Below are 25,593 nucleotides of genomic sequence, written 5' to 3'. Positions count from 1 at the left end.
AAAAATCGCTTACCTGCGTAAAGAGCTAGAATTGAAGATTATGCAAGAAGATGATGACATGAATGTTTTTCTTGCTGAGATTAAAGATCTCAAAGAACAGTTGATATCTGCAAGTGAGATTATTCCTGATCATTCTCTTGTGTAGACTGTTCTTAATGCTTTACCTGAGACATATCAGACTTTTGCTTCCACGTGGAGACTTCTTAATGAGGACAGACCTGATGCTGTCAAGTATGATACTTTAGTCAACAAGCTCTTACAAGAAGCGCAGTCTAGGAAAAACAGGGCTAGGCAACGTGCAGTTGATCAAGCATTTATTGCTGCCCAACCAGCAGCAAAGAAGAAGTGGTAAGGCAGCCCCTTCCACTGTTTCTTCTCCTATTAGTAGGTCTGCAACTTCTTCTCCTTCCACAGGTAGCAACAATAAGTCTGAGAAGGCTCTTGATAAAGGCAAGAAAAAGACCAGGTGCAACTATTGTAAGGCAAGTGATCATGTCATTAAGAATTGCCCTAAGCTAAAGGCTAAAGAGGCAAAGAAGAAAGAGTCAAATGCATCCACAATAGCGGATGCTTCTACAAATGCAGATTCTGCAAATGTTGTGCAGGATACAGAATGGGCATTTAGTGTGTATTGCCAGTATGACCCATCTGTACATGATGCATGTTTGGCAGTTTCTGTTGACTCTCATGTATGATATTTTGACAGTGGTGCTACAAAGCACATTACCTCGCATCGTGATATGTTCACTTCTCTTGAGGTTGTCCCTAATGGGAATACTGTCACATGTGCTAATAATGCTTCTTACCCAGTGAAGGGCGTTGGTAAAATTATGCTTACTGCTGCAAATGGCAGCACTTTCATACTTTCAGATGCTTTGTATGTGCCAGGGATAAAGAAGAATCTATTGTCTGTCTCTGCGCTTGCTAGACTTGGATTTGTAGTCAAATTTGTGGATGACAGATGTACTGTTCATGATTTGACTTTTGGTGATACGATTATTGCATCTGGCACCTTGTTTCGTGGGCTGTATAGGCTCAATTCTTATGACAAGTGTGTGGAAGATTCAGCAAATGCAGTTTTTGATGAAAAGGCAGTTTCAGATGCAAAACTATGGCATGCTCGTTTTGGTCATCTGAACTTTGCTAGTTTGCTGCGTTTGTAGAAATTTGATATGGTTGCTTCATTGCCCCCTCTTGAGGCACCATTGAAACATGTTTGTGAAGGCTGTATTTTGGGCAAAATGCAGCGTTCTGCATTTCCAAAGGATGGTTCTATGCAGGCCACTCGCAAATTGCAGCTTGTATATAGTGATGCATGTGGGCCTATGCAAACTCTATCATTTGGTAAACACTTGTACTTCGTGACTTTCATTGATGATTACTCAAGGCATGCATGGGTATATCCACTGAAGGCAAAGTCCGAAGTGTTTTTGTGCTTCAAACAATTTTTTCTTATGGTTGAAAATGTATCCAATTGTACTATGGACACCCTCCGTACTGATCGAGGGGGGGAGTACATGTCTAAAGAGTTTGATGCATTTCTGGCTAGTTGTGGGATAAAACACCAATGTACAGTGCCGTATACCCCTCAGCAAAATGGTGTTGCTGAGAGGAAGAACATGTCACTTATGGAGATGGCACGATGTATGGTCAAGAGCCAAGCTTTGCCACATGTGTTTTGGCTTGAGGCTGTCATGTGTGCTGCATATGTACTCAACAGGTGTCCCACTAAGGCCTTGCAGTCTATTACTCCATACGAAGCTTGGCATGGTAGGAAGCCTTCTATTGGTCACTTGCGTGTCTTTGGTTGCTTGGCCTATGCTTTAGTGCCTGTGCAACAACGCAGAAAATTGGATGATAAGGCTGTCAAATGCATTTTTGTTGGTTACAGTGCTGAGAGCAAGGGTTACAGATTGTATCATCCGCGGTCAAAGCGTATCTTGATTAGTCGAGATGTTGTTTTTGTGGAAGATGCTGTGCAGCCTTTGTTATCATGTACCAAAGAGACAGGTGTGAGCTCACGGGATGTATTTGATACGTTGTTGCCTCTCTTTACAGGTGGGAATTCAAATGTAAGTCCTAATGAGGCAAATATTCAGCCTATGCAGATTTCAAACGACATCATAGATCAGCCTATTTCTAATGCAGATTTACAGGATGTAATTCATGAGGATAGGGCTGAAAATGAGCAGGCTAGAGGTATGCCTAAATGGCTGGTGCAAACCTTGCGTGATAGTAAGATTGATGCACCTATGACTAGTCATACTCGTTCAGGTTTTCAGCATGCCTCTTATGCATCAGATTGTTATGCTTTGGCTGTGTCTAGTATGTGTGAAGAGGAAGAACCTCTTTCATTTGATGAGGCACAAAACTCAGAAAATTGGTTGGCTGTAATGCAAAGTGAATATGATGCTATAATGAAGAATGGTACATGGTCTTTATGTGATTTGCCTATTGGTAAAAAGGCCATTGGATGTAAGTGGGTTTTCAAATTGAAAAGAAAGCCAGATGGCAGTGTTGATCGCTATAAGGCTAGACTTGTTGCAAAGGGTTATGCTCAAGAAAAGGGCATTGATTTTGATGAGACCTTTGCTCCCACTTGTCGTATGACTACCATTCGTAGCATTTGTGCATTGGCAGCTCATAATGGTTGGGATGTACATCAGTTGGACATAAAGACTGCGTTCTTGAATGGAGATTTGCATGAGGAGGTGTATGTATCGCAGCCTCATGGTTTTGTTCAAAGAGGGCAGGAAAACAAAGTGTGCAGGTTGAAAAAGGCTTTATATGGTTTAAAGCAAGCTCCACGAGCTTGGTATGAAAAGATACATACATATTTGACTGCACATGGGTTTCAGAATAGTCCAACAGAAAGCACTTTGTATGTTAAACGTGTGGATGGTGTACATCTAATCATTGCTCTCTATGTCGATGACATACTACTCACAGGACCAAATGAAAGTCATATTGCTGATTTTAAGGTTGATTTGAATGCCTCTTTTGAGATGTCAGATTTGGGGCATTTGCATCATTATTTGGGGATACAATTTAAGCAGTGTGATGGAGGTATTGCTTTGTGTCAGACAAAGTATATTGAGACATTGTTGCGGAGATTTGGCCTTGAAGACTGTAAGCCTATTGCTACTCCAATGGAGACAAGTTTGAAGTTGAGTCTTCATGATGCTGGAGATCACTTTGATGTCACACTCTATCAAACAGCTGTTGGTTGCCTCATTTATGTATGCATTACGAGGCCGGACATTCAGTTTGCAGTCTCACAGGTGAGCAGGTTTATGCATAGCCCAGGGTCTCAGCATTGGAAGGCAGTTAAACGCATCTTTCGCTACTTGAGTGGCACCATACATCTTGGGTTGTTTTATCCCAAGGGGGGATCGTTGCCGCCAGATTTACATGCTTTTTCGGACTCAGATTGGGCTGGTTGCTATGACACAAGAGTGTCCACAAGTGGTTTTTGTTTCATGCTCGGTAGCTCATGCATATCTTGGTTGAGCAAGAAGCAACCTACTGTGGCCACTTCTAGTTGTGAAGCTGAGTACAAGGCAACTTTCACAGCTACGATCGAGTGTGTGTGGCTCAGACGGCTTATTGGCTGACTTGGGTGTTGGACAGGAGTCTGCCACCTCTATCTTCACTGACAGCCAGAGTGCATTGGCAGTTGCGAGAAACCCAGTTTTTCATGCTCACACAAAGCACATTGAGGTGCATTATCACTATGTCAAGGAGAGACTCTCAGCAGGAGAGATTAGCTTGGCCTATGTGCCAACACAGGACAACCTCGCAGATCTTTTCACAAAGGCGCTTCCTCGTGAGAAGTTTGAAGATTTTCGCAAAGCTTTGGGCTTGCTCCCCTTTGTGGACCGATCTACTTCGGGCATGGCACTCCCCTATACATGAGTGCTAGCTCTCGTTCACACCATCACTCCCAGGGGGATTTGTTGCCATATATATATAGGCAGTGATGTGTGTGAACACACTTAGGACCGCCGGGGCACTTTTTCCCTCTTTAGGAGGTTTTTTCCCCCGGCTTGTATATACGCCCATCACTTTAGGACTAACTTATCTTTTGTACATTGACACAATCTAATACACTTTGTGTTGTGTGCATTCTTGCTTCTTCTTCTCCAAGCTTTGTGTGCTTTCCTGCAACCCTAATTCCAACAGGTGAATGAACTGGCCTTGAGTGCATTGCTCGATATTGAAAGAGAATACCTCAGTGCCAATTCGGTTGCAATATTGTATCCAATTGAGTACTTAAACAGTTTGAACTTGGGTGGTGCTTACCCTCCTCATCGCTTCATTCTAAAGATTAATGCTCCTATCATGCTACTCCACAATTTGGATCCTCGGTGGGGACTTTGTAATGATACCACATTGACATGAAAGCAATTTCACTCAAAGGTGATAGAAACAGAAATCATTATAGGTATAAACATTGGAGACAGGGTCTTTATTCCCAGGATAACATTCATACCTACTATGCTTCAATTGCCTTTTGACATGAGAAGGAGACAATTTCCTGTAAGGTTAGATTTTGGTATGTCAATAAATAAGTCCCAAGGACAAACATTGAGTGTATTGGGACTTTATCTGGCCACACAAGTATTCACACATGGATAGTTGTACGTTATTATGTCACGTGTTAGACTCATCTGATGCAGTGAAAGTGTGTGTAAAGCATTCTATGAAACAAGAAAGTAGCATAGAAGGTTCACAACCAAAGTCACAACCAATGTTGTCTACAAGGAGGTTTTCCAAATGGCATGCATTACAATGTAAATTTAATCTATGTCCAAAAGGTAGAGGATAAGCTATTGATACAACAGCTCAAAAAATGCTAGAGAGTACATTCATACATATCTATGTATCACAATGAAGTAAGCATTTGAAAAGAGAATGTTTGGAATGATGTGACATGTGTTATCTATGTTGTCTTTCTATGCAATCTTTCACATTGATGCTACTCTCTTTGGTATTATTAAATTCATGTGTACATTGAGCTACCATGTACATCCACAAAAGGGAGTGTCCTGTCATTTCCCAAGAGGTGGTTCAAATTGTTGAGATGGCTGAAGGGTGTCGTGAGTTCCTGTTTGTTCTTTTTAACATTTGGATAAGCAAACATTTGCTTTTAACTTGCTTTTATATACAGTGGGATTTTTTTTCTTGCTTAGCATAAAGGTAGATTGAGGGGTGTAGTCCTTGTAGATAATGGTGATGCCATCCAGAGGAAGCCGACAAAGATAGTGTGCCAATGCAACATCATGTCCATGGACCTTGGCCTGGTTTCTGCTGCCGCCACTTCTCCCAGCAAATGCGTCAATTTCAACCACCCTCTGCAATCAAAGGAAAAATTAAAATATTTTCCTATACATAATTTCAAATGTTTCTAGGTTGTAAAAGGTCGATTATTACCTCTTGCTCAATGTCTTCTTTTGCCAAAGTGGGATTAAGCTAAAAATTAATAAAAATGATCTAGGTTTAAGCAAAAACCCTCTTGATTAGGCTCTCTTATCATCCCAATCTCAAGTTTTTTTCACTCAAATAAATTGTAATCCTACTCTCAACACAAAGCTTTACATGAATCTCAACAAAAACATCAGAAGAAACTACCAAGCAAAACATCAAAATACATCAAAAAATTAAAAAATTGCATGCCAAAGAGCTTACCTAGGATCACGCTATGGAGGCTCCGTCAGTTTCGAATCAAAGATGGCATAGACAAGTAGCGGATTAGCACTCCCCCAAAAGTGGTGCCAAAGATGTTAAGGAAACCCTACCCTAACATGCCGGAGTTCCTGAAAAAGAGCTTCAAGGAAAAGGCCCTCCTTCCATTCTAAAGCTTCCTGTCTCCTGGTTCTGATTATCTCAATGTTTGGAACCTTTTGAAGGACGAGGGAGCTGGATTTGGCGGGACCTTAAGAACAAAGGCCTTGACGAGGTCCTTTGCCATCCGTACTGCTTCGGCCATGGAAACTGGCTTGGCATTCTTTATCACGGTTTCCAAAGGTTCGTTCATTCCCCGAATGAACTTGGACATCACCTGTTATTCATCTAACAGTGGCAAGTATTTGAGGAGGAGAGCCAATGCTTAGTGAGACTCTTCAATAGATCTGCTCCCTTGGGTTAATTCTAAGAATTCATTCATCTTAGTTTTCAAGAAGCCAAGAGGATAGAATATCTTCCTTAGGTATGTCTTGAGATCCTCAGAAGTAAGATTGTGGTTTGGGGTGATACAGGATAACATCGCGAACCACCTTTAACCTTAACAAGACCATGGCTACAGAGACATTCTTCCTCAGGCAGCGCTGGTTGCAAGAGGCATGGACATATTGTGCTGCAAACCACTTATGCTCTTGTATCTCAACTGGGTTTGGAAAATATAGCTCCTCAAAATGATTAGCAAGCCTTGACTTGCTCGTTTGAGTTGTAGCGGAAGAGAGGATATGCTCAAAAGCGAAAGTAATCATATCTCGAGTTTGAGTAAGATCCAGATAAACATGGGGTGTCCAAATATAAAATCCAATTCATCAATTAAAAGTATTTAATAATGAACTTAATTTGAATGAAAACACAATATGTGAATGCTCTTTTCGAAGATTTATTATAAATCGGTAATTGTACTTTATGAATGTGCAACCTTACACCAGGTTATTATAAAATAGCGAAAGTCTTGGACCTCATGTTTAATTTCTAGGCTAGTAAAAGACCCCTATGGACTAGTTTTAAGTCATGGTTGGCCAAGTGTGAACACTAGTCACATCTAGATAAGTCAATTTCTCAATAACAAAGTATAATCATTCCCCTTTACAATAGATTGTATGTGAGATCTCTCTCTCTCTCTCTCTCTCTCTCTCTCTCTCTCTCTCTCTCTCTCTTTTACATGTGATTTATTGTAATTGTGTATTGCATGATGGAGTGTACTTGTGATTAGGGCATGATTAGTAATTTTCTTTTGTATAATCTTTTCTTTTTCAAGTGAGTGCTGCGAGAGATTACCAAAGTAGAGAGCCTCTTCTTTTGTATAATCTTTTCTTTTTCAAGTGAGTGCTACGAGAGATTACCAAAGGAGAGAGCCTCTTCTTGATTCCATCATAGTAGAAATATTGAGCACACTCTTTACATCCCATGGTCTTTGTAGCTCTTCGGGGTGACAATAGTGTGAGGATGTGGATGATAAACTAGCCACCTAAAGAGGAAGTTGCAGATTATCACCACCTGCATGTGTCTCTTTGGAAAATTCCCAAAATTTTAAGTTAATTCGTGGAAGACAAGGTGAGTGCTTCTAATTACCAATTAGCTTCAGCTCTAGAATTAGGCCACTCCACCCTTGTGTATACACTTTTTTTGTCTTGTTGTGGATCTACATGCATTCACACACATTCACCTTTTTACAAAATCACAGTGGAGGAGTGCACTATCTTTAGAGGGTTAGTAGTAGTGAGACTGACACCACTACTTTCCCTAATCACAAGTGCATACGATCAATCTCCTCATAAAGACATCTTCTTTATAATCAGCAGGAGAGTCTGCCTAGGCTCAATCTCAGGGTTTTACAAAGAAAGTTTGAGGGGACGGAAGTGTACCTTCATGTTCCACTACAAAGATTCCTTATATAATGTTTACGTTTTCTTGCTTGTTTTTTCTTCTAAAATGTCTCTTTATATGTTTTTTATTATTCTTTTTTTTTGTGTTTTCAAAATATTTTTTAAATGTTTTGGTTTTTTATATGAATACTCGTGCATGAAGTGAAGCTAGTTTAAGTGCTTGTGCAAGTGTGTTTCTTCGAGGTAGGGGATCATGCCACACGGTTATGAATTACAACACAGCATACAACATCATATTATCACTTTACCAAATTGAGCATTATAGTTTTCACTATTCAACTTATCAATGTTCACAACAAAAAGTGTAAATTTAACATCACAAAGTGAAAACTTGATATTGATTTTGAAGATGAATAAGAACATTTACTTTTCCTTAATCGTTTGGTACAACTAAAGGCTTTGGTAATCGATCACTCTCATACTCCTAGATTTTGGGAGTGAGGTTGCCTCACATGCTACCACACACCAAGTAGCAAGATAGGAACTGAGCAATTCCTAACCCCATATCTCCTCAAAAAATCCTTGCTTTAACTTTGATAGTTTATTATTAGCAAGCAAGGATTTCACAGAATCTCCAATGGCTACTATGAACCAGCCTATTATCGAGGATGATAGTTAGGCAACAGTGGTCTAAACTTACCCCCTTGTGTCTAGAAGAAAAAACTCACTCACAAGTGGAAAAATTGTTACCTTTAACATAAATATCCTCCCTCCTATTGGTTTAGAGGAATCTAACGGAACCTCAATTTCCACTGATGGGGGTGGTTATTGGCATCCTTAAACAAACGATCAATCCAATCAGACATGAAGTCCAATATGTGGATGGCCATCGTTTGGTTTGTGAGATCGTGCAACCCAAAGGGTTAAACCAAGAAAATGTAGTTGAACCTTTGAACCCTAAGGTTTAGAGATTCACAAACAAGGGAGCATGTAAATTGTACATAGACACCTTTGGGAACATCTACTAGACACCTTTGGGAACATCTACCCTAAGATTCTTACGGGAGAAACCCCTTTCGACCATACAAACGCTTGCTTAGAAAGAGGATTCCCTTTAGTGTGCCAACATGCAGGTTTCCAACTCTGTAGATCCCTTTGAGAAACCTCTATTAGAAAATCTTGATCCTATTGCCTCAAGCTATCCATCCTTGGTCGAAGATTACTCACATGTGGACCAACTCTTCATACCACATCACCATAGCATACAACCATTATATCTATTGTGGGGTTGCCTCTCAAATGTCTCAAATAATGAGCCTCTGAACTTCTGGAGAAGCCTGTCTAAGGCTCCATCACATCAAGATCCCATTGGTAAGGACCACAATTTTGAGTGTATTGTTGCACATTCATCCTCACGATAGACTTAAGAGAGACCTATAATACCATCATTTATGCCAAGAAGTAGCATGGTTGTCCCCTCCCCAAGGATGGTTGTCATGCCTCAAACCCTTACCACCACTTGGTATGCCATTCATAACTTCGGTATTATCGACACGTCTAGTTCCACAAGGACCATTAATGGCTCCTCTTGTGTCAGTGGGGATATCCTTAGAGATGCTGGCCTTTGTCGAAGATATGGGAAGAGGGTTAAGGACGGGAATGACACTTGTTGTTCCTAGAGAACCTTGTGAAAATTTTTTATCTAAGGCCTAGCAAGTTTAGAGACTCATGAACAATTTGGTTTTAAAAAATCCGTAAATGCTTATTTTAACCATAAAAATAAAGAAAAATAGCATTTCCACTCACGAAATTTCCCCATAATGTTAATACGTCATCCAAGTTGAGAAGCTCCACACTCGAGCCATCATATTGACATTCCCAACACATAGACCACCAAAACAAACCAAAAAATAACATTTTTTTCTTAGTAAAGTTTGATAATTTATTTAAATAATGCTAAAAATTTTGGAATAATGACAGAAAAATAAGAGGAGAAAAACATCAAAAATTAACTAGAGACCACTTTGATACCACTGTTAAAACCCTAAAGATCTCTCTAGCTAATAACGATGCATAAACATGCATGAAACAGGCATATACTCATCCATCAAACCACCCCCGAGCCCAAGGGTGCACTTACTTGGTGCAGTAACAAAATTTAACAGGTAGATTGGCACGATGGGTTCTATTATTACACGAATTTGATTTTGAAGTCATCCATCACCCTGGTACTGCTCAGCATGTGGTGGCAGATTACCTTTCTCGATTGGATTTGGGGGAGCTAGTAGTCGGTGTGGATGATGAATTTTTGGATGCCTCACTGTTTGTGGTTCAGCCAAATGCGGAGGGGGTACAGTCTGCAGAGGAAGGAGCACCTCTTTCGAGCATTCCATGGACGTGGTATGAAGAAATGTTTTCTTTTATCTCTAGTGGGGTGAGATGCTTGCTCATTTAAATAAGGATCAACAGCGACGCCTTGCTTTGTGAAGCCACTCATTTGAAGTCTGTGTGGGGAAACTTTATTATCACAATGTTGCAGACGCACTGTTACGGTGCATCCTACCCCACGAACAAGAGTCAGTGTTGTGGGAAGCCCATTGCGGAGTCACTGGTGTAAGGTCCCCCCCTTCCACAATGGGGGAAACACTTAAGATAGTCCACTAAGTCTTAACTTGGAGAAAATTTCCTACTCATCGACACCTTGACCATACAGAGATTCAAGGATACGATTCATAGGTAAGACCTAGTTCTATCCCGCAAGAGAAGCGTAGTCTTCTAAAAATCAAATTACCCATAGGTAAAATGATCATAAATATGGCAACTACTAGTCTTGATTCCTAGAGACAACGCTTTTTTCCTCATCCATGCAAGGCACAGCCGTTGGCCTAGTCTTCTAGAATAGAATTGCTCGAGAACCTATTTATCTAACGTAGGGCTTTCACTTAATATGTTGGAAAGCTACCCGACTAATCGGGTCCACCCGTCCGTAGGATGGTGCCGTCGGGGCATTCCATCCTCCCACTTTCCACCCTACTCACGCGTCAATTTGTTTTCTAATTAATCCTACCACACTGTTTGACATAAACAAACATGTTCCTTAATTAAGGCTCTTTCACAAGGTTTATTAAAACAGCCTTTGCCTTTTTTCACAATACAATAATGCCAAAGATAAGATTTATAAAAACAAAGTTTAAACATGAATCAATTTCATACAAGCCAAACTGGCTCTCTTATTCTTTTCCTTTATACCGCCGATGATCTAGAATTCGGCCTTCCAGCCTCCACATGCTGGGCAAAACCCTACGGGACCATACACCTCATCGTCAGCCGCTGGCGAGGACTCAAGCCGGCCTATCGCCCTCTCAGGCTCCATCGCTCGATCCTCCCGCCCCTCAGAGGGATGTCTGCGCACTAGGGTGGGCTAATTCACCGCACTAGCCTGGGCCCTCAGAACTAGGCAGCATCATCACAATCACTTGCCTCAATCGGCAAACCTCATTCTCCCAATGGTATGAGGGATACCATGGGCCAACTCCGGGCCTTACTAACGTCTCCACCGTCCGGCTATACAAGCACAAGAACGGGGCAGCGTCAAGGCAGGGAGAAGTTGTACCTGTACCTTAATTTAACCAAGAAAACAATCCATTTACTCACTAAACCATATGACTAGGATCCATGTCACCTTCTTTAAGAAAACAATCTTTTTCACAAAGATTTTAGCATTTCAACTTGAGATTGCGATAAGACATTCTTTATTAAGGCATATGCTGTTGTTTAAAAGAATACAAACTTTAAATGGTAAATCAATCAAATAGATCACTGTAACAATCAATAGAGAAGCCGGGGCCATACCTCAACCCCTAAGAATGATATATAAATAAAAAAACAAAATATGTATATACCTCATAGAAATTTGTCGTTTATCGTTGCCTTTGCTCGTTATTAACAAGAGCTTTAGAATATAGAGTCTTCTAATACCTTCTCTTATGATTGAAATCATCCAATCATCTCCAAGCTTTATCTCCTCTTACTCATACTGTGACTCTTCTCTCTTTCTAAGATCTATGGCAAAATAGCCCTCTTACAGGGCTACGGCATACTATTCTTTCTCTAAAAGAAAAGCTATGGAGTTTTGGTCTCTTCCTCCAAAAGACTATAGCAATCTAAGCTTCTTTTCTGAGATATTAGATAAGAATGAAGGGATATATGCATCTCAAACTCTAGGATTACCTTGAGGCTACTTGCTATCTTCTCACAGTTTTCTCTATGTAAAGACCCTGACACAAACAGCAAATTGTTTCGGTCATAACGCTCTGATAAAAACTCAAAATATGGTCATGTAACCAGTCAAAAGAACGGGAAGACATTTGGTCTACAAGCCATCGCGGGCAAAATAGGCAAAAACGTCTGTATATAGCCACAAACGCACCATCTTTAGAAACGCATTGTTTTTCCTCATTTTTAGTATGCATGGACTCTAAATGTGTAAAAGTACTCTAAATATGACCTCTTATCACCTAAAATCGAAATTCTATTTTTGGAGATACTTATCTCTTAATAAAACTTTCTTATCTTCTTATTTCTTTTAGGATTTTTGGAGCTAATATTTTTATTCTAACACTTTCTTAATGTTTCTAGCCTTATTGTCTCACTCTTCTCTAAGTACACTCTCTTTCCTTATTGAAATTATATTAAAAGAGACACATATATACATGGCTTGGGAGGGACGTTACAACTGGTGGGAATTTCTCAGGAAAAATCACAGCCGAAGAAGGTCCTACACAGTGGATTATGGTGGCCGTCCATTCATGCGGATACACAGTAGTTTGTGCGGTAATGAGATGGTTGTTAGCGCATGGGACAATCGTCCCAGCGGGATCGAATGCGTCTCCATCAGATTCTTCCTTTGGAACTATTTCAAAAATGGGGTCTAGATTTTATAGGCCCAATCAAACCTGCACAGCGGCTCTAACCAGGAACGGGTATATTCTTACTGCCCCACCACGGATTACTATACGAAGTGGGTAGAAGCATGGGCTTTGCGGGATAATACTGTGCTCTCTATGGCAAAGTGTCTCTTCAAGGATGTTTTTACCAGGTTTGGCTGTCCAGTGGAGTTGGTCAGTGATCGGGGCAGTCATTTTATTAATAGTCATCAAACAAATGATGGGGTTTTACTTTGTGCTGCATCGCAAATCGTCCCCGTATTACCCTCAGGCCAATGGGTAGGCAGAATCTTCCAATAATATAAGCAGATAATCCGCATTTCTGACTAAAGTGGTAAGTCAATTCATGTGTAGCAGGATTATAGCATCTATATCCCTTTTTCTCAAGGGAATACCTAATAAAGACACATTTTTCTACTTTTTGAACCAACCAAATCCCTTTCTTTGTTTTTACCACTTCAATGTCAAGAAAGTATCTCAATTCTCCCAAGTATTTCAATGTCAAGAAAGTATCTCAATTCTCCCAAGTATTTCATATCAAATTGACCACATAGTGAAGCTTTCACATTAGCAATAGCCTTGATTGAATTACATACACAAGTGGACTATGAAGAGCTTGGAGTATTATTCAAAATGTGTAGATTATATACCAATCCTAGTGGATGCATATTATGTACCGGTTGGTAAAGTGGACACATAAGTTTACCTCCATATCGATCAACTTTATAATTATAAGTCTATAGGTTTATGGCTTAGTGATAAATATTGTAGTTGATAGAATGGACACACCTCATAAATTTGAATGTGTGCTACACTTGGTGATGGATACTTCCATACCGATCGACTTATAATTACAAGTCGAGGGATTTATGGCTTAGGGGTAGATACTATAGGTTGTACAAACTGTGACGTACTAATTTGTCTTATTTCATAACTTGGCATTTTAATTAATATATGCATGATAATTGTTTCTGAAAATAAAACTCAATTTAGGGTTGTTGCAAGATCAAGGTGTCCAGTTTTATCCAGTTTATGCTGGACTGGGACAATGCTTAGAGAGCAAATTTTGGGGGGAAAGGTACCTAAAATGAGATCAAGTAATAGAAAATAGGCTTACCTTTAAATTAACACAATATAACTTAAATTAATATAAATTAGTCTAATTAATCAAAATTAATTAAAAATATGATGAAATGATAAACAAATGATCTTTCCATACTTAGAGTGATCCAATTTATTTTTCCATAGATACACCATTACAAGTACACTAGTCCCTATAGGTTTTAGATGATTCACATCAAAAATGTAATTATACTTAAATAGAATATTAATATTTGCAGGCCTTCTGATAGTCTGGAAGAATTTTGAAAAAGAGATCATTAAAAATCCAACCATTGGATTTGCAATTTTTACTAACCACCACATTCTACTAATGTCTCAACATCTACCCACTCTTTTGATCTACAAGATTGAGGATTTTAAGTGGTAGCTATTGTGGGCATAAAAAGTATATTATAACACTTTAAAGACCTTGAAATATTTAAATAAAATAGACAAATATCTTAAAATTTTCTCAAAAAAATAAGTTAAGCTCCATATTATGTGAAGATCTAAGGTACAAAGTGTTCAAATTTGGGACAGGGTGTATACATTGACTTTGTACCTAAGAAAATGAGGACTTTTGACTATCTAATGCTTAATCAAATTATGCAACTATATTTCTAACTTTGAATATGATGTTCCAACAAAAGAACTTGAAACGAAATTCCTTCATTTACTAGGAGAGATTAGCCACTAAAGGTAAACAAATGCCTATTTTTTTTACTGTTTACAGGGCGCCTGAGTGGACAAAACTGGACACCCTGATCTTGCAACCACCCTTTAGCAAAAGTCGATTCTTGAACCAAGAAAACCTTTGACGGTAAGGTTGTTAAAGAAGAGATTCCTACTCAATGGTTTGGGACCATCTCAAGGGGGAGATACAATTGTGGTTGATAACAATAAAGATTAATGGAAGGAATAGGACGACCTTATTTCATTAGAGATCTAGTGAATCCATTGCAGGTGCATCATCAACTCCCAAAGTAAGCTTTTAATCTATTAGAGAATATAGGAGACTTGAAAATAACATTAAGAGTACTAGTGGGCAACCCATGCTTTGCACGTCTTTTGAGACTCTAAATTCAAATTTTACCCAAACCTCCTTCCCGAACTTCCAAATTCTTGCCACATGGCAGCTTTATGAAACTCTTTCTTAAGATAATATAGAGAAGAGAAGCTTGTTTAGGGTGATGGACCTATCACAAGATGAGCGAATTGTCGGCGTCAGAAATGTCTAATTTAGAAATCTAAACATTTCATGAACTAACAATGCAAGTACTCCATTGTTCTACTTCACATAATGTTGTGTTGTTCGTTAAGTTTGCTAGTTCAACATTAGTTTTCATTCACCATGTTGTAGAGAATGAGGAGAAATCATATTGAACACCTTAGGTAATATATGTAGTGGATGGTAAAGTTTCATTCTATAGCTAGGGAGGTCCGCGGCCGAGAGGGGGACGATGGTGGTTTCTTCAGGGGGGGCCATAGAAAGCAGCTAGGGAGGTCCACGGCCTACCCTTGTTCGCCACTACTCGGTGCTCTACACTTTTATATTTGGCATTGGTCAAGATCTAAAAGGCACAATGGAGGGTGGTATTGAGTTAGCGCTTTAACAAAACTTATTATACTAATTATCCCCCGCATACTGATTGGATGCATATATTGTGAAAAGGCAAGCTGGAGAGCAAGATTAAACCTCGATCTGGTCTGCTATGTTGATGATGAACGCATTGGGCTCTTGAGGTTGACGGGCACCCATTTGTCGCCCTTCTTGGTTGATTTGGAGGCCGAGCACCTCTCATATGTATGGCAGAAGGATGGTGAAGCTACTCACGTCGGAGTGGGCACTGAGGGCAAACATGAGGCTAGGGTCTGGGCAAGGCCAGTGGCTAAGACCAAACGGTCTATTCCGGGTAGAGCACCAGGCTCTTGAATATGCCCGTGTACAGCTGAGCCGCCAGCTTGTCGATTGCTTCCTAGTACTCCTGCAGGTCCTTGCTGCAAACAGGTTCCAATGCATTTCATTGGGAAAAAAGAGTTCATCAATATTATAGAGGAGATGGGACCACTAGTGGTAGACATCTAGTAAGCTAATCTGGTTGGAAAATTAGGTTTGTGTAAAAGAGTTATTAAAATCTAGAATAGTAAATTGTAATATTTGAACAATTTATTTTTTAAGTTTTGGAGGTCAGTTACTGCAACCCAACAAGGGTCTTCAATGGAGAGATTTGGCTTGGATGCACTTCTGAAGCTGAAGCGAGAGTGCATTTACGACTCCCTCCACCACGGAAGCAGGTTCCTAGGTCAAGGGTCCTCAAGTGAGAAGTACTATGTTTTCAAGATGTCCACCATTGGAACCGCTTCAGGGTTAGATTTAGTGAATTGAATGTGACGGACTGGCTCTGATGACCTGTGACATGTGTGGATACAGTTCGACCACACCTGATGAACATCAGATTGAGTGACCATGGCTTGTCATGTATATGATCCAAGGTAATAAATTAGCAATTTAGAGTATTTAGGTGGTTAGAGTAAACTCATTGTACAACCACTTAAATGACTATCGTTTTCTTGCAGCATGCAAGATCTTCTCACCATTGCAACATGTGAAATGAAAGAGGACAATATAGAGGCCCAATATCTATTATGGGAATGCATTAATGAAGTGATGGTGGCCAACCATAGTTGTGAGAGAGCAGATTTCTATGGTTTCATGGATATAGTGTAGATTGAGTAAGTTATGCTCTCTGGTTTTGTAGAGTGAGATGCTAAAATAATGACATTTTTGTAAGACAAACAACGCAGTGGAATTTCGAGAGAGAAACAACAGTCATATTAATGATTAAGTTATGCTCTCTGGTTTGGTAGAGTGAGATGCTAAAATAATGTCATTTTCGTAAGACAAACAACGCAGTGGAATTTCGAGAGAGAAACAACACTCATATTAATGATAAGCAAGATACATGGTATGCTTTACGTATACATAGGTCTTTGCTTTACGTATACATAGGTCTATGTGCTCACCCAGAAAAGCTTGTGCAATTCAAAACCGCAGTTATTAGTAGACTATACGATAACGTCATTATATTCGGATCATGTGAGTTGAGAGCTCGGATCACGCCGATGGTGCAACATACTTGCCACCAGCATAGTTGAGCGTAGTTTTATAGAGGGGGAGATTGTTGGAGTAGTAGTCCCGGAGGTACTCGCCGAAGACGACCTCTCTGAAGACGGGTGGGTTCTTCTCATCACACAAGGCCGGGAGGGGGGCGATGGTGGTTTCTTCAGGGGGGCCATAGAAGGCAGCTAGGGAGGTCCGGGGCCTGCACTTGTTCGCCACTACTCGGTGCTCTACGCTTTTATATTTGGCATTGGTCAAGATCTGAGAAAGGCACAATGGAGGGTGGTATTGAGTTAGCGCCTTAACAAAACTTATTATGCTAATTATCCCCAGCACACTGATTGGATGCCTATATTGTGTAAAGGGAAGCTGGAGAGCAAGATTAAACCTCGATCTGGTCCGCTATGTTGATGATGAAGGCGTTGGGCTCGGGGTTGACGGGCACCCATTTGTCGCCCTTCTTGATTTGGAGGCCGGGCACCTCGTCCGGCAGAAGGATGGTGAAGCTGCTCACGTCGGAGTGGGCGCTGAGGGCAAACACGAGGCTAGGGTCCGGGCAAGGTGGGTAAAAGTTGATGGCCAAGACCAAACGGTCGATTCCGGGTAGAGCATCCTTCGTGTACTCTTCGCTCAGTCCCAGGCTCTCGAATATGGCCGTGTACAGCTGAGCCGCCAGCTTGTCGATTGCCTCCTGGTACTCCTGCAGGTCCTCGCTGCAAACAGGTTCCAACGCGCACAAATTAGCCATAATTGAAATGGAAGTGATCAGCCCCCTTGAAATCAATTCAGAGTACATAACCCCCTACCTCAGCACTTCCGGTGCGTTCTTGAAGCCGTCGCAAATTCCCGGGCGGCGCCGCACAACGAGCGCGTCCTTCCAGTCCTGAGCGGCGCCCGCCGCGTTGTTGAAGCCCGTTGCGAAAGTGATGCCGCTGTCCGCGTTGTGGGACGGGAGCAGGCGCTTCTCCGAGGCGGGCAGCTCGTAGAACTTACTAACCGCCTTCAAAATCTTGTTGAGGTCCACTCCGTGGTTCACCACCTGCAGGCGAGGTAATTCGAGCAGAACAGTTAATGATGCATTCCCGCAGAAAGCTAACAATGTTGCATTGTGCTTTCATCGCGCTCTTAATTACTAGTCTGCGCAGAGAATTCACTACCTGGAAGAAGCCCCACTCCTCGCACGCTTGCCCAATCTGGCTTACTACCTCCGCCCGCCGCGCCCCCAGCAGGTCCGCGAGATCGACGACCGGGATATGGTCCTCGGTACACACTTTCGACTCATCAAGCCGCTCGTGTGCCGGCCGAATGTACTTGCTGGGCACGTCGGTGATCCCTTGATCCAGCATCTCCTTCACGCCAGTAACGTGATCCCGAAAGCTTCCGCCCATCACAGTGGGAGCCATCCTGTGGTTGCGCGCGTATGTGGCTGGCTGGGTGGGGAGGGAGGAGCGGAGCACAACAAACAGACTACAAGGCAGGAGGCGACGACGGGCTTTAATCAACTCTTCCCCCTTGCCTCATTTACGCTACAGCCGCACCACGCCCAATGTGCTATATGCCTCGCTTTGATTGCGTTCCGATACAATAGAGGTGCCTAGCGCGTATTGCGTGTCACAGACTAACATCAATGCACATTTAAGAGGTTGCAAAGCACGTTGGGGATAGTCCTCCAGAGTCCAAACACATATTTCCTCTTCTTCTTTTTTCAAAAAAGGGGCAGATGAATTGTAGAAAAGGAGGAATCCGAAGTTACAAGGGCCACGTGGTGGCTACTGGTTCAAAATGGCCATTTGGCACACTTAGTGCATGTGATTGCATGTGTGACGCGTGCGAGGGAAGAAGCGGATTTGTCGACCCACGCGGGGTATCATTGCATGGCGACTGCTCGATTTACACCCTTCTTTCTCTGGGTGGCGTGGACGCCGGCTCCTTCTCTCTTCCTGGCCTGGAAGGGGGCTTCGTCCCCACCTCTTCCATCTCGGGCGGTTCTGGTTCGACTCTTCTCCTCTCTGGGGGGATGAAGGTGCTGGTTCTTTATTCTGATTTGCAGGCTCCCTCGCTTCTTCTTTTTATCTTTCTCGCTAGAGAAAAGACTGGCTTGTGAAGGAAGGCGGCATCTAGCAAGGGCTGCCTCTTTGGTAGCTGCCCCGTCGACGCCAATCTGAAGGAGTTCTACAGGATCTCCTTCCCGTCAATCGTTTGCAGGGGTAGGTTATTGGAAGAGGGGCTCGACCTTCCAATCCAACCTTTTGGTGGCGATTCAGAGAGGGTGAACTCCTCCCTTGGCAGGAAATCTTTTTCCTCCGATCTTGGTAATCTCTTAATGTGTTCTCTTTTGTGTTTCTTCCAAGAGGGCTCGATTCAGGTCTGTTTGCTTGCAGCTTAATCTGTATTGGCGTCATGCATCAGCTTGTGGTCCTTTATGTTATCTTTTGTCTCACTCGTCATCTGAGTTTATGACCTTGTACAGAATGCAGTTCCATGTAGATGGTGTCGGTGCCAGCTACTCCCCGCTGCGGTGATGATTGGCTTGAAGCTCCGCTTCTCTGTTCTGTTGTACTCCACCATTCTTGCAGGGGGCAAAGGGGACTTCGTGGGTATCTGCCCTTCCTGATGTGGCGGGACTTGCGGTAGATGTATGGGCTGTTATTGACAAGTTGGTCTTGCAGGTCACTTTCCGGGACTTGTCCTTCTTTGTTTCTGTCGACTTGTAGGAGACTGGTTGTCATATGTACTGTGCATGAGTCCTGAAACATTCGTCCGTTAATTCCGATTGTGGGTTTGTAGAGAATCTGCTGGTGTCTGCTACCTGTATGAAGATCAACTTTACTGCCTGCAGATTATGTCAATCAGAGTTCTGTCTTTGGTCATGACTAACCTAATTTTACCTCTGATTGTTTCAAGTTTATGCTTGATGAAGTCTGAGGCTTTCTTGTTATATTTACTTTCTAGCTTTTTCTCTAAGCGGCTTAGGTAGGGTAATCTTTGAGACCAGTATCTGCTGCATGTTGTGCTTAAACTGACAGACAGCGAGGGACCTTTGATATCTGGATTGTTAAATGTTGCTGCTATTCTAAGCATCCATGCATGCCATAGAAATTCGGTTCTAATGACATTCCATAGCATGTCTGAGCATCCTATGGTTTCTCCCAGTAATAACTGTTTCCAGGAAAGATCTGTGCCCCATTTAGATGCTGTGTTTTGTAGTTCTTTGAGAGATTGAGAAATGTGAGGACACTGTATGAAAATATGTATATCGTCTTCTGGGAGTCCACATTTGGCACATTGGTCAGAGGCCACATTGAATTTGGCTGCCTTGCTTTGGGTCCAAAGTGCTCTATAAGCGATGAGCCATGCTAGACATGACTTCTTGGGGTCAGAGTGGGGGTTCCAGAGGTTCCTGAGGCTGTTGTACCATTTTTTGCGGTCCCACTGCAAGTGCCATCTACGGTTGAGGGTTAGGTGGATGGGTGGGGATTTTGTAAATTTAGGGATGGGGAGGAGAGGTTTACTACCTGACCATTGGTAAGCACAGATGTTGAAGGCTGACGGGAAGTTTAACTTCCAGGTCTCCTGCAGGTCCCACTTCGAGGTTCTGCTTTGTACAAGGTCCAGCTCCGGGGTCCTGCAGTCGTATTTTGCCACCAAGTCAGCTCTTGAGAGCCAGGTTCCTAGCTGTTGATCTCTGAGATCTGCCCATGTTACTATGCCTCTCTTGTGTAGATTAAGCGCTAATTGGGCTTCCTCAGGTTGAAGGGGGGGGATAGGGAGACTGGACCACCAGCAGGAATCCCCAGCCAGTGCACCATTAGAAATGCGAAGGTTTGGGGCTGGGTTTAGGAACATTTTGACATTGTTCCAAGCTTTCCATAATGAGGACACTAGTTGACTGCCCTTGGGGGAGATGGAGAACTTAGATATAATTATGGTTGAAAGGGGTAGGCTATTCCATTTATTGAATCCCGTGATAACAAATCTGGGGGTATCCTTGAGGAGAAGCTGGGCCCAAACTTCAGAGGGGTTAGCACATGCTCTTATGATCCATTTAGCTGCCATTCTATTGGCAGTGATCCTGATGTCCTGGATACCTAGTCCTCCCTTTGCTTTAGGGGTGGTGCATATGTCCCACTTGACTTTGGGTATGCTCTTGTTCCAGGGATCACCGCCCCAGAGAAAGTTCCTACACAGCTTGGTAAAGTTGTTTAGGTCAGAATCTGGTGGCCGCCAACAGCTGATAAAAAAGATGGTGTAGGGCAGAATGAAGTGTTGGAGAATCATGATCCTCCCTGCCAAGGTGAGCTGTCTTCTTTTCCATCTCAGTAGCTTATTGTCTATCTTTTCCATGACCCACTGCCATCTTTGTTTTAGAGTGACCTTAAAGCCCATGGGTATTCCTAGCAGCCTGAAAATCTCCCCGTCATGGAGTAGGTTGCATCCTGCTTCCATAAGCCAATTAGGTGGTGGATCTATGAGAGATTTGATGCCTGTTTTGCAATGGTTGATCGACGAGCCTCAGGCCATGCAATAGACTTGTAAGCATTCCCAGAGAGCCTTTATACTTTCTTCCTCATTGGCTATCAGGCAGTTGGTATCATCGGCAAACATCTGTGTACACATCTGATCTCCATTAGGGAGCTTTATTCCAGCTATCTCTCCTTTTTTCATTTTGTCCTTGATGAGCCAGTTAAGGCCATCTGAGGCTATGGCATATAAGAGGGGGGCTAAAGGGCAGCCTTGTCTGATGCTCTTTTGGAGAGGGAAGGGGGCAGAAAGCTCTCCATTGTAGATAATCTTGGCTTTGGCATTCCCGAAGAGGGTTTTGACCATGTGGGTGAACTGAGGTCCCAAACCCATATCCCTTAGAGATTGGAGGATGAAATCCCAGTGTATTCTGTCATAAGCTTTTTCAAAGTCTATCTTCATGAAGAGAAAATCCTGATTAGATTTTTCAGCATATTCAAAGCCTTCCCAAAGTGCTATGATGGCGTCTAGTATATATCTACCCTTGATGAAACCTTTCTGCTCTTTATTTATCCAGCTATCCATGTGCTCGGACAGACGGTTGGCAAGGGCTTTGGCGATGATCTTGTAGACACTGTTAAGCATTGTAAGAGGTCTCCAGTTTCCAACTTCCTCCTTGGGGCCTTTTTTGTGAATGAGCTTGATAAGACCTTGATTAGCTTGGGAGGGCAGTGCTCCATATTTGATCGCTTCTTGCCACACCTGGATGATGGGGTCCACTACAACCTCGCTGAAGGTTTGGTAGAATTCAGCAGCCAATCCGTCTTCCCCTGGGCTTTTGTTAGGCTTGAGAGATGCTATTACCTTTTTTATTTCCTCGTGAGAGATGTCCCGCTCCAGCACTTTTGCAAGATTAGGAGGAACAGTGGCTTCCCTTACCTCTTTAATGATCTGCATGGCTTTTAGCTTGCTTTGAGAGGGGGGCCCAGTTTCGAGGAAGATGTCCCTGTAGTAATCAGTTAGGAGCTGCTTGTTCTCATCATGATTGCTGGCCTTGACACCATTCTTGAAGCAGAGGAGGGGAAGATGTTCTTGTCTTTGTTTCACTTTAAGCATCTTGAACATTTCTTTGCTCGGTCTATCAGCTTTACCTGCCCACCAATCTCTGGTGAAGAGCTTTGCTTGCTGAAGGGCTATTTCCTCCTCCCTTTTGATTTGAGCTCTGATTTGGTTTAGATTTTCAGGGTTGGAAGAAGGCTCCTGTATCCGAAGCTGAGATTGCAGTTTCCTGAGCCTACTGGACCGGTGGGCTGAAACTTCCTTCCTTACTTGCTTGAGGAGGTTTTGAGGGGACTTGATGGCGAGGTTCCAGGCTTTAGTAGGGGGAAGGCTTAGAGAGAAGAAATATTTCCAGATTTGGGCTATCTCTTCCTTGACCAGGGGTAATTTAAAAAGGGTAGGATCAGTGTGGAACCATCTAGCTTTGTGCCTGGTGTCCCGATTATCCATAGTGGTGATAATGGGATAGTGATCAGAAATGCAGGTCGAAGAGTCAACCTGACACTCACATCTGTTATGATTTGCTACAATTTCGTTGCTAGCATAGGCTCTGTCCAGCCTGGCTTTCCTTTTGAGCTCCCCTGTTGAGTAGTTCTGCCATGAGAAAATTCCTTCCTGGCCTAGGTCTTGCAGCTTGAGTTTACGTTTGACTTTCTCCCAAGCAAGCTTCTCTCTTCCAAATAGGACCTGCCCCTTGGCTTGGAACCTGTCTTGAAGGGATTCTACCATGTTGAAGTCTCCCAGAATGAGGGTGGGGGCCTGCAGGCTGAGGAGGGAGTTCCATGTTTCAGTCCTTTGTTTTTGAGGTCCGTGGGCATAGATTCCCACGAGAGTAAAGTTGTTGAGATACATTGCAATCCATTGGTTGTTGTGTCCTATGTGGAAGCCCTTCAGCTCGGAACTAAGGTCGAGGTGAATACCCACGGCCAAGCCTCCACTTCCGTGGGTATGCAGGGTGTGAATCCAGAAGTGGTCGGGAGAGACAGAGTTGAGCCTTCTGGTCAGCTCTTCTCCTGTAGTCTTGATTTCAACTAGAACAATGATGTCCAAGAGGCCTTTGGTTTTCAGCCACTATCTGACCAGTTGCGCTTTGTTCAAGTCAGTTAGGCCTTTTACATTGAAGCTGGTTATTTTCATTATCTTTTTTTGGGGGGTTTGCTAGCTCCTCCCTTGGTGGCTGATTGGGGGGTGGCTCCAAGTTGAGCTCTCCCTCTCTTAAGCTCTTTACTGATCTCCATGTCGTTCGGTACATCAGGCTATGAACCAGTTCTGTTCCCCTTTGTTGGGCTGGATACAGTACCCATTTCTGCATCGTCAAGGTTGTCCACCTCCTTCTCTAGTCTTAGCTTGTTTAGTGGAGTACTTTCCACGCAGTCCTGTTCCTCTTCAGTAGCCCCTGGTTCTGGAATGGCAGCCAGGACTGAATACCTGTTAGGCTTTATTATAGGCACAGCGGATTTGGGTTTGACAGTTGGCTTTCGTCTGCTGCCTACTGGCATATCAGGCTCTTTGGGAATGGATGGCGGGTTGGATGAGGAGGGGGGGGATTGGACCAAGGGCTGAGGGGGGGGAGCTTTGTTAGCTAGGTGAGGAAGAATGATTTGAGGATTCTTTATGGGACAATTCCTAATGAGGTGACCCTGTTTTCCACAGTGAAAACAGGAGTTAGGAAGATGCTTGTAGAGAATTGGTTGGGAAATGGAAAACTCCCCGCACCCAATGGAAATCTCTTCCGGAAGGGGGAGAGACAGGTCTAGTTCAACGAGGACTTGGGGGTGCCAAGCGGGATTGTAATCAGTGAAGGCTTTGGTGCCTAGAACTTGACCCAAAGGAGCTAGGATGGCTTTGATCCAAGGAGTAAGGTGAATGGGTAGGTTGGGGAGCTCTACCCACACAGGGTAAACTGAAGATTTTGGGCCATCCGGGTTGAAGTCTTTAGTCCACCTCATAAAGCAAAATGGGAGGTGTCTAAACATCCATTGTCCCGAGCTGATGACTTTCATAGCCATGCTAGCCTCTTTGAACATAAAGATGTAGTAACCTTTGGCCAGTGCTTGTGTGAGCGTTACCTCAACTCCTATGGAGGACCAGCTGTCTCGGATCCAGGCTTTCATTGCTTCCTTCGACGGGCGCGGGCCAAAAAGCAGGCCGACCAGACATCTTTCAGAGTAATCTTCAACTTTGTTCCTGACTTGTTCAATCGGAAGATTTACATGGACTGATAAGGGCTGTGGGTTACCTCTTTCAGCTGTGCTGCTAGGTTCTTTCTGTTGGACTCCATTATTGTTCTAGCTGACTTCCTTTGGGGGAATGGGGGCTTCTTTAGGTTGATCCTTGCTTTTTGAAGATAGCAGCTGCTCTTTAGCTTCCTTGAGTTCTTGCATCAGGCGGGAGTTTTCTTCCATTACTGCTTCTATTACTGATTCGTCTCCCCAGGGCTTGTCTGGGAGTTGGTTCCACTGGTTTGTTCTAGGAGCTTGCAGAGATGAAGAGGGAGAAGCACCGGAAGAGTGACTGCTGAGCATCTGAATGGATTTTGCAGGTGATGGGAGCTGGGGACGAACAAGGGAGGGGCTCCTCCTCTCAGTGCCCATGCACTTGGGAGGGCATCCGCCCGCAGAGAAAGAAAGACGGCGATGCAGCTTGGCGGGAGGCAGAGTTCAGAGCTTGGCGGGAGCACCTTTTTCTTTCTTATGCTTTTCTCGGTGTAAGGAGATTTTGCACATTTATGCTATACATATTTCCTCTTCATTGCCATACTTTTGGGAAGTAGTAAGTACTGTTGTCGTTTTTTTAAACCGGTTCACATCAGATTTCAATCTCCCATTTTGAATTCAACCACCATCTTGTACAATCAATCAAACCATGCCCATGATCACACTAGGAAGGTGTGGGTATCTCTTATATATATATATATATAAGAGATATATAATGGGGAACCTTACATGCGCCACATGTCAACTTTTTTTAGTTGCATGGAGGGTCCCTGCAAACGCCTTCTCCTGCACCGTCGCCCTCTGCAGACCTCCAGGCTTCTCCATCTCCATCTCCATGCATTGCAGTCGCCGCCCTCTACACTCGTCAGGTAAGCTCCAGGTATTTACACTCCACAACCCTCTGCACGTAAATTCCATGTAGGCTTTTACACTCGCCGCCCTCTACATGAAAATAGCCTACAACCCGCCGGAGCCGTTCCCTTTGTCCTCCTCACATGCACCGGTCCTCCTGTTTGTTGGCACTCTCAGACGTTGCACCTGCTCTGCTGGTAAACCTCCTCACGCGTTTGTTGGGAACTGCTGCACTGGCTGGTAAATCTCCTCACTCTCAAACGTTGCGCGTT

The 25,593-nt window shown here is 43.0% G+C and overlaps 1 protein-coding gene across 1 annotated transcript; it reads right to left on the bottom strand.

Moving 5' to 3' along the window:
* Window positions 1–16,531: 16,531 nt before the first annotated feature.
* On the bottom strand, window positions 16,532–18,327 carry LOC147636527 (flavanone 3-dioxygenase 2-like). Its single transcript, XM_086801990.1, has 4 exons — window positions 17,891–18,327; window positions 17,540–17,772; window positions 17,122–17,446; window positions 16,532–16,994 (listed from the first exon to the last, which is right to left on the bottom strand). Exons 1-4 carry the CDS (start codon window positions 18,134–18,136, stop codon window positions 16,728–16,730), a joined length of 1,071 nt encoding a protein of 356 aa, XP_086658116.1. The 5' UTR covers window positions 18,137–18,327; the 3' UTR covers window positions 16,532–16,727.
* Window positions 18,328–25,593: the final 7,266 nt, after the last annotated feature.

The sequence above is a fragment of the Cibotium barometz genome, chromosome 8 (assembly GCF_041138505.1).
Source record: "Cibotium barometz isolate CiBa-2024 chromosome 8, ASM4113850v1, whole genome shotgun sequence".
In the NCBI taxonomy this organism is placed as follows: domain Eukaryota; kingdom Viridiplantae; phylum Streptophyta; class Polypodiopsida; order Cyatheales; family Cibotiaceae; genus Cibotium; species Cibotium barometz.
This window is presented reverse-complemented; position numbering and strand designations above follow the sequence as displayed.

Coding starts and splice junctions, on each gene's coding strand:
- LOC147636527 (XM_086801990.1), bottom strand. CDS start 18,136: ATGGCTCCCACTGTGATGGGCGGAAGCTTTCGGGATCACGTTACTGGC. Junction 17,773..17,890: donor AGGAGTGGGGCTTCTTCCAG/GTAGTGAATTCT, acceptor CCTCGCCTGCAG/GTGGTGAACCACGGAGTGGA. Junction 17,447..17,539: donor AACGCACCGGAAGTGCTGAG/GTAGGGGGTTAT, acceptor ACCTGTTTGCAG/CGAGGACCTGCAGGAGTACC.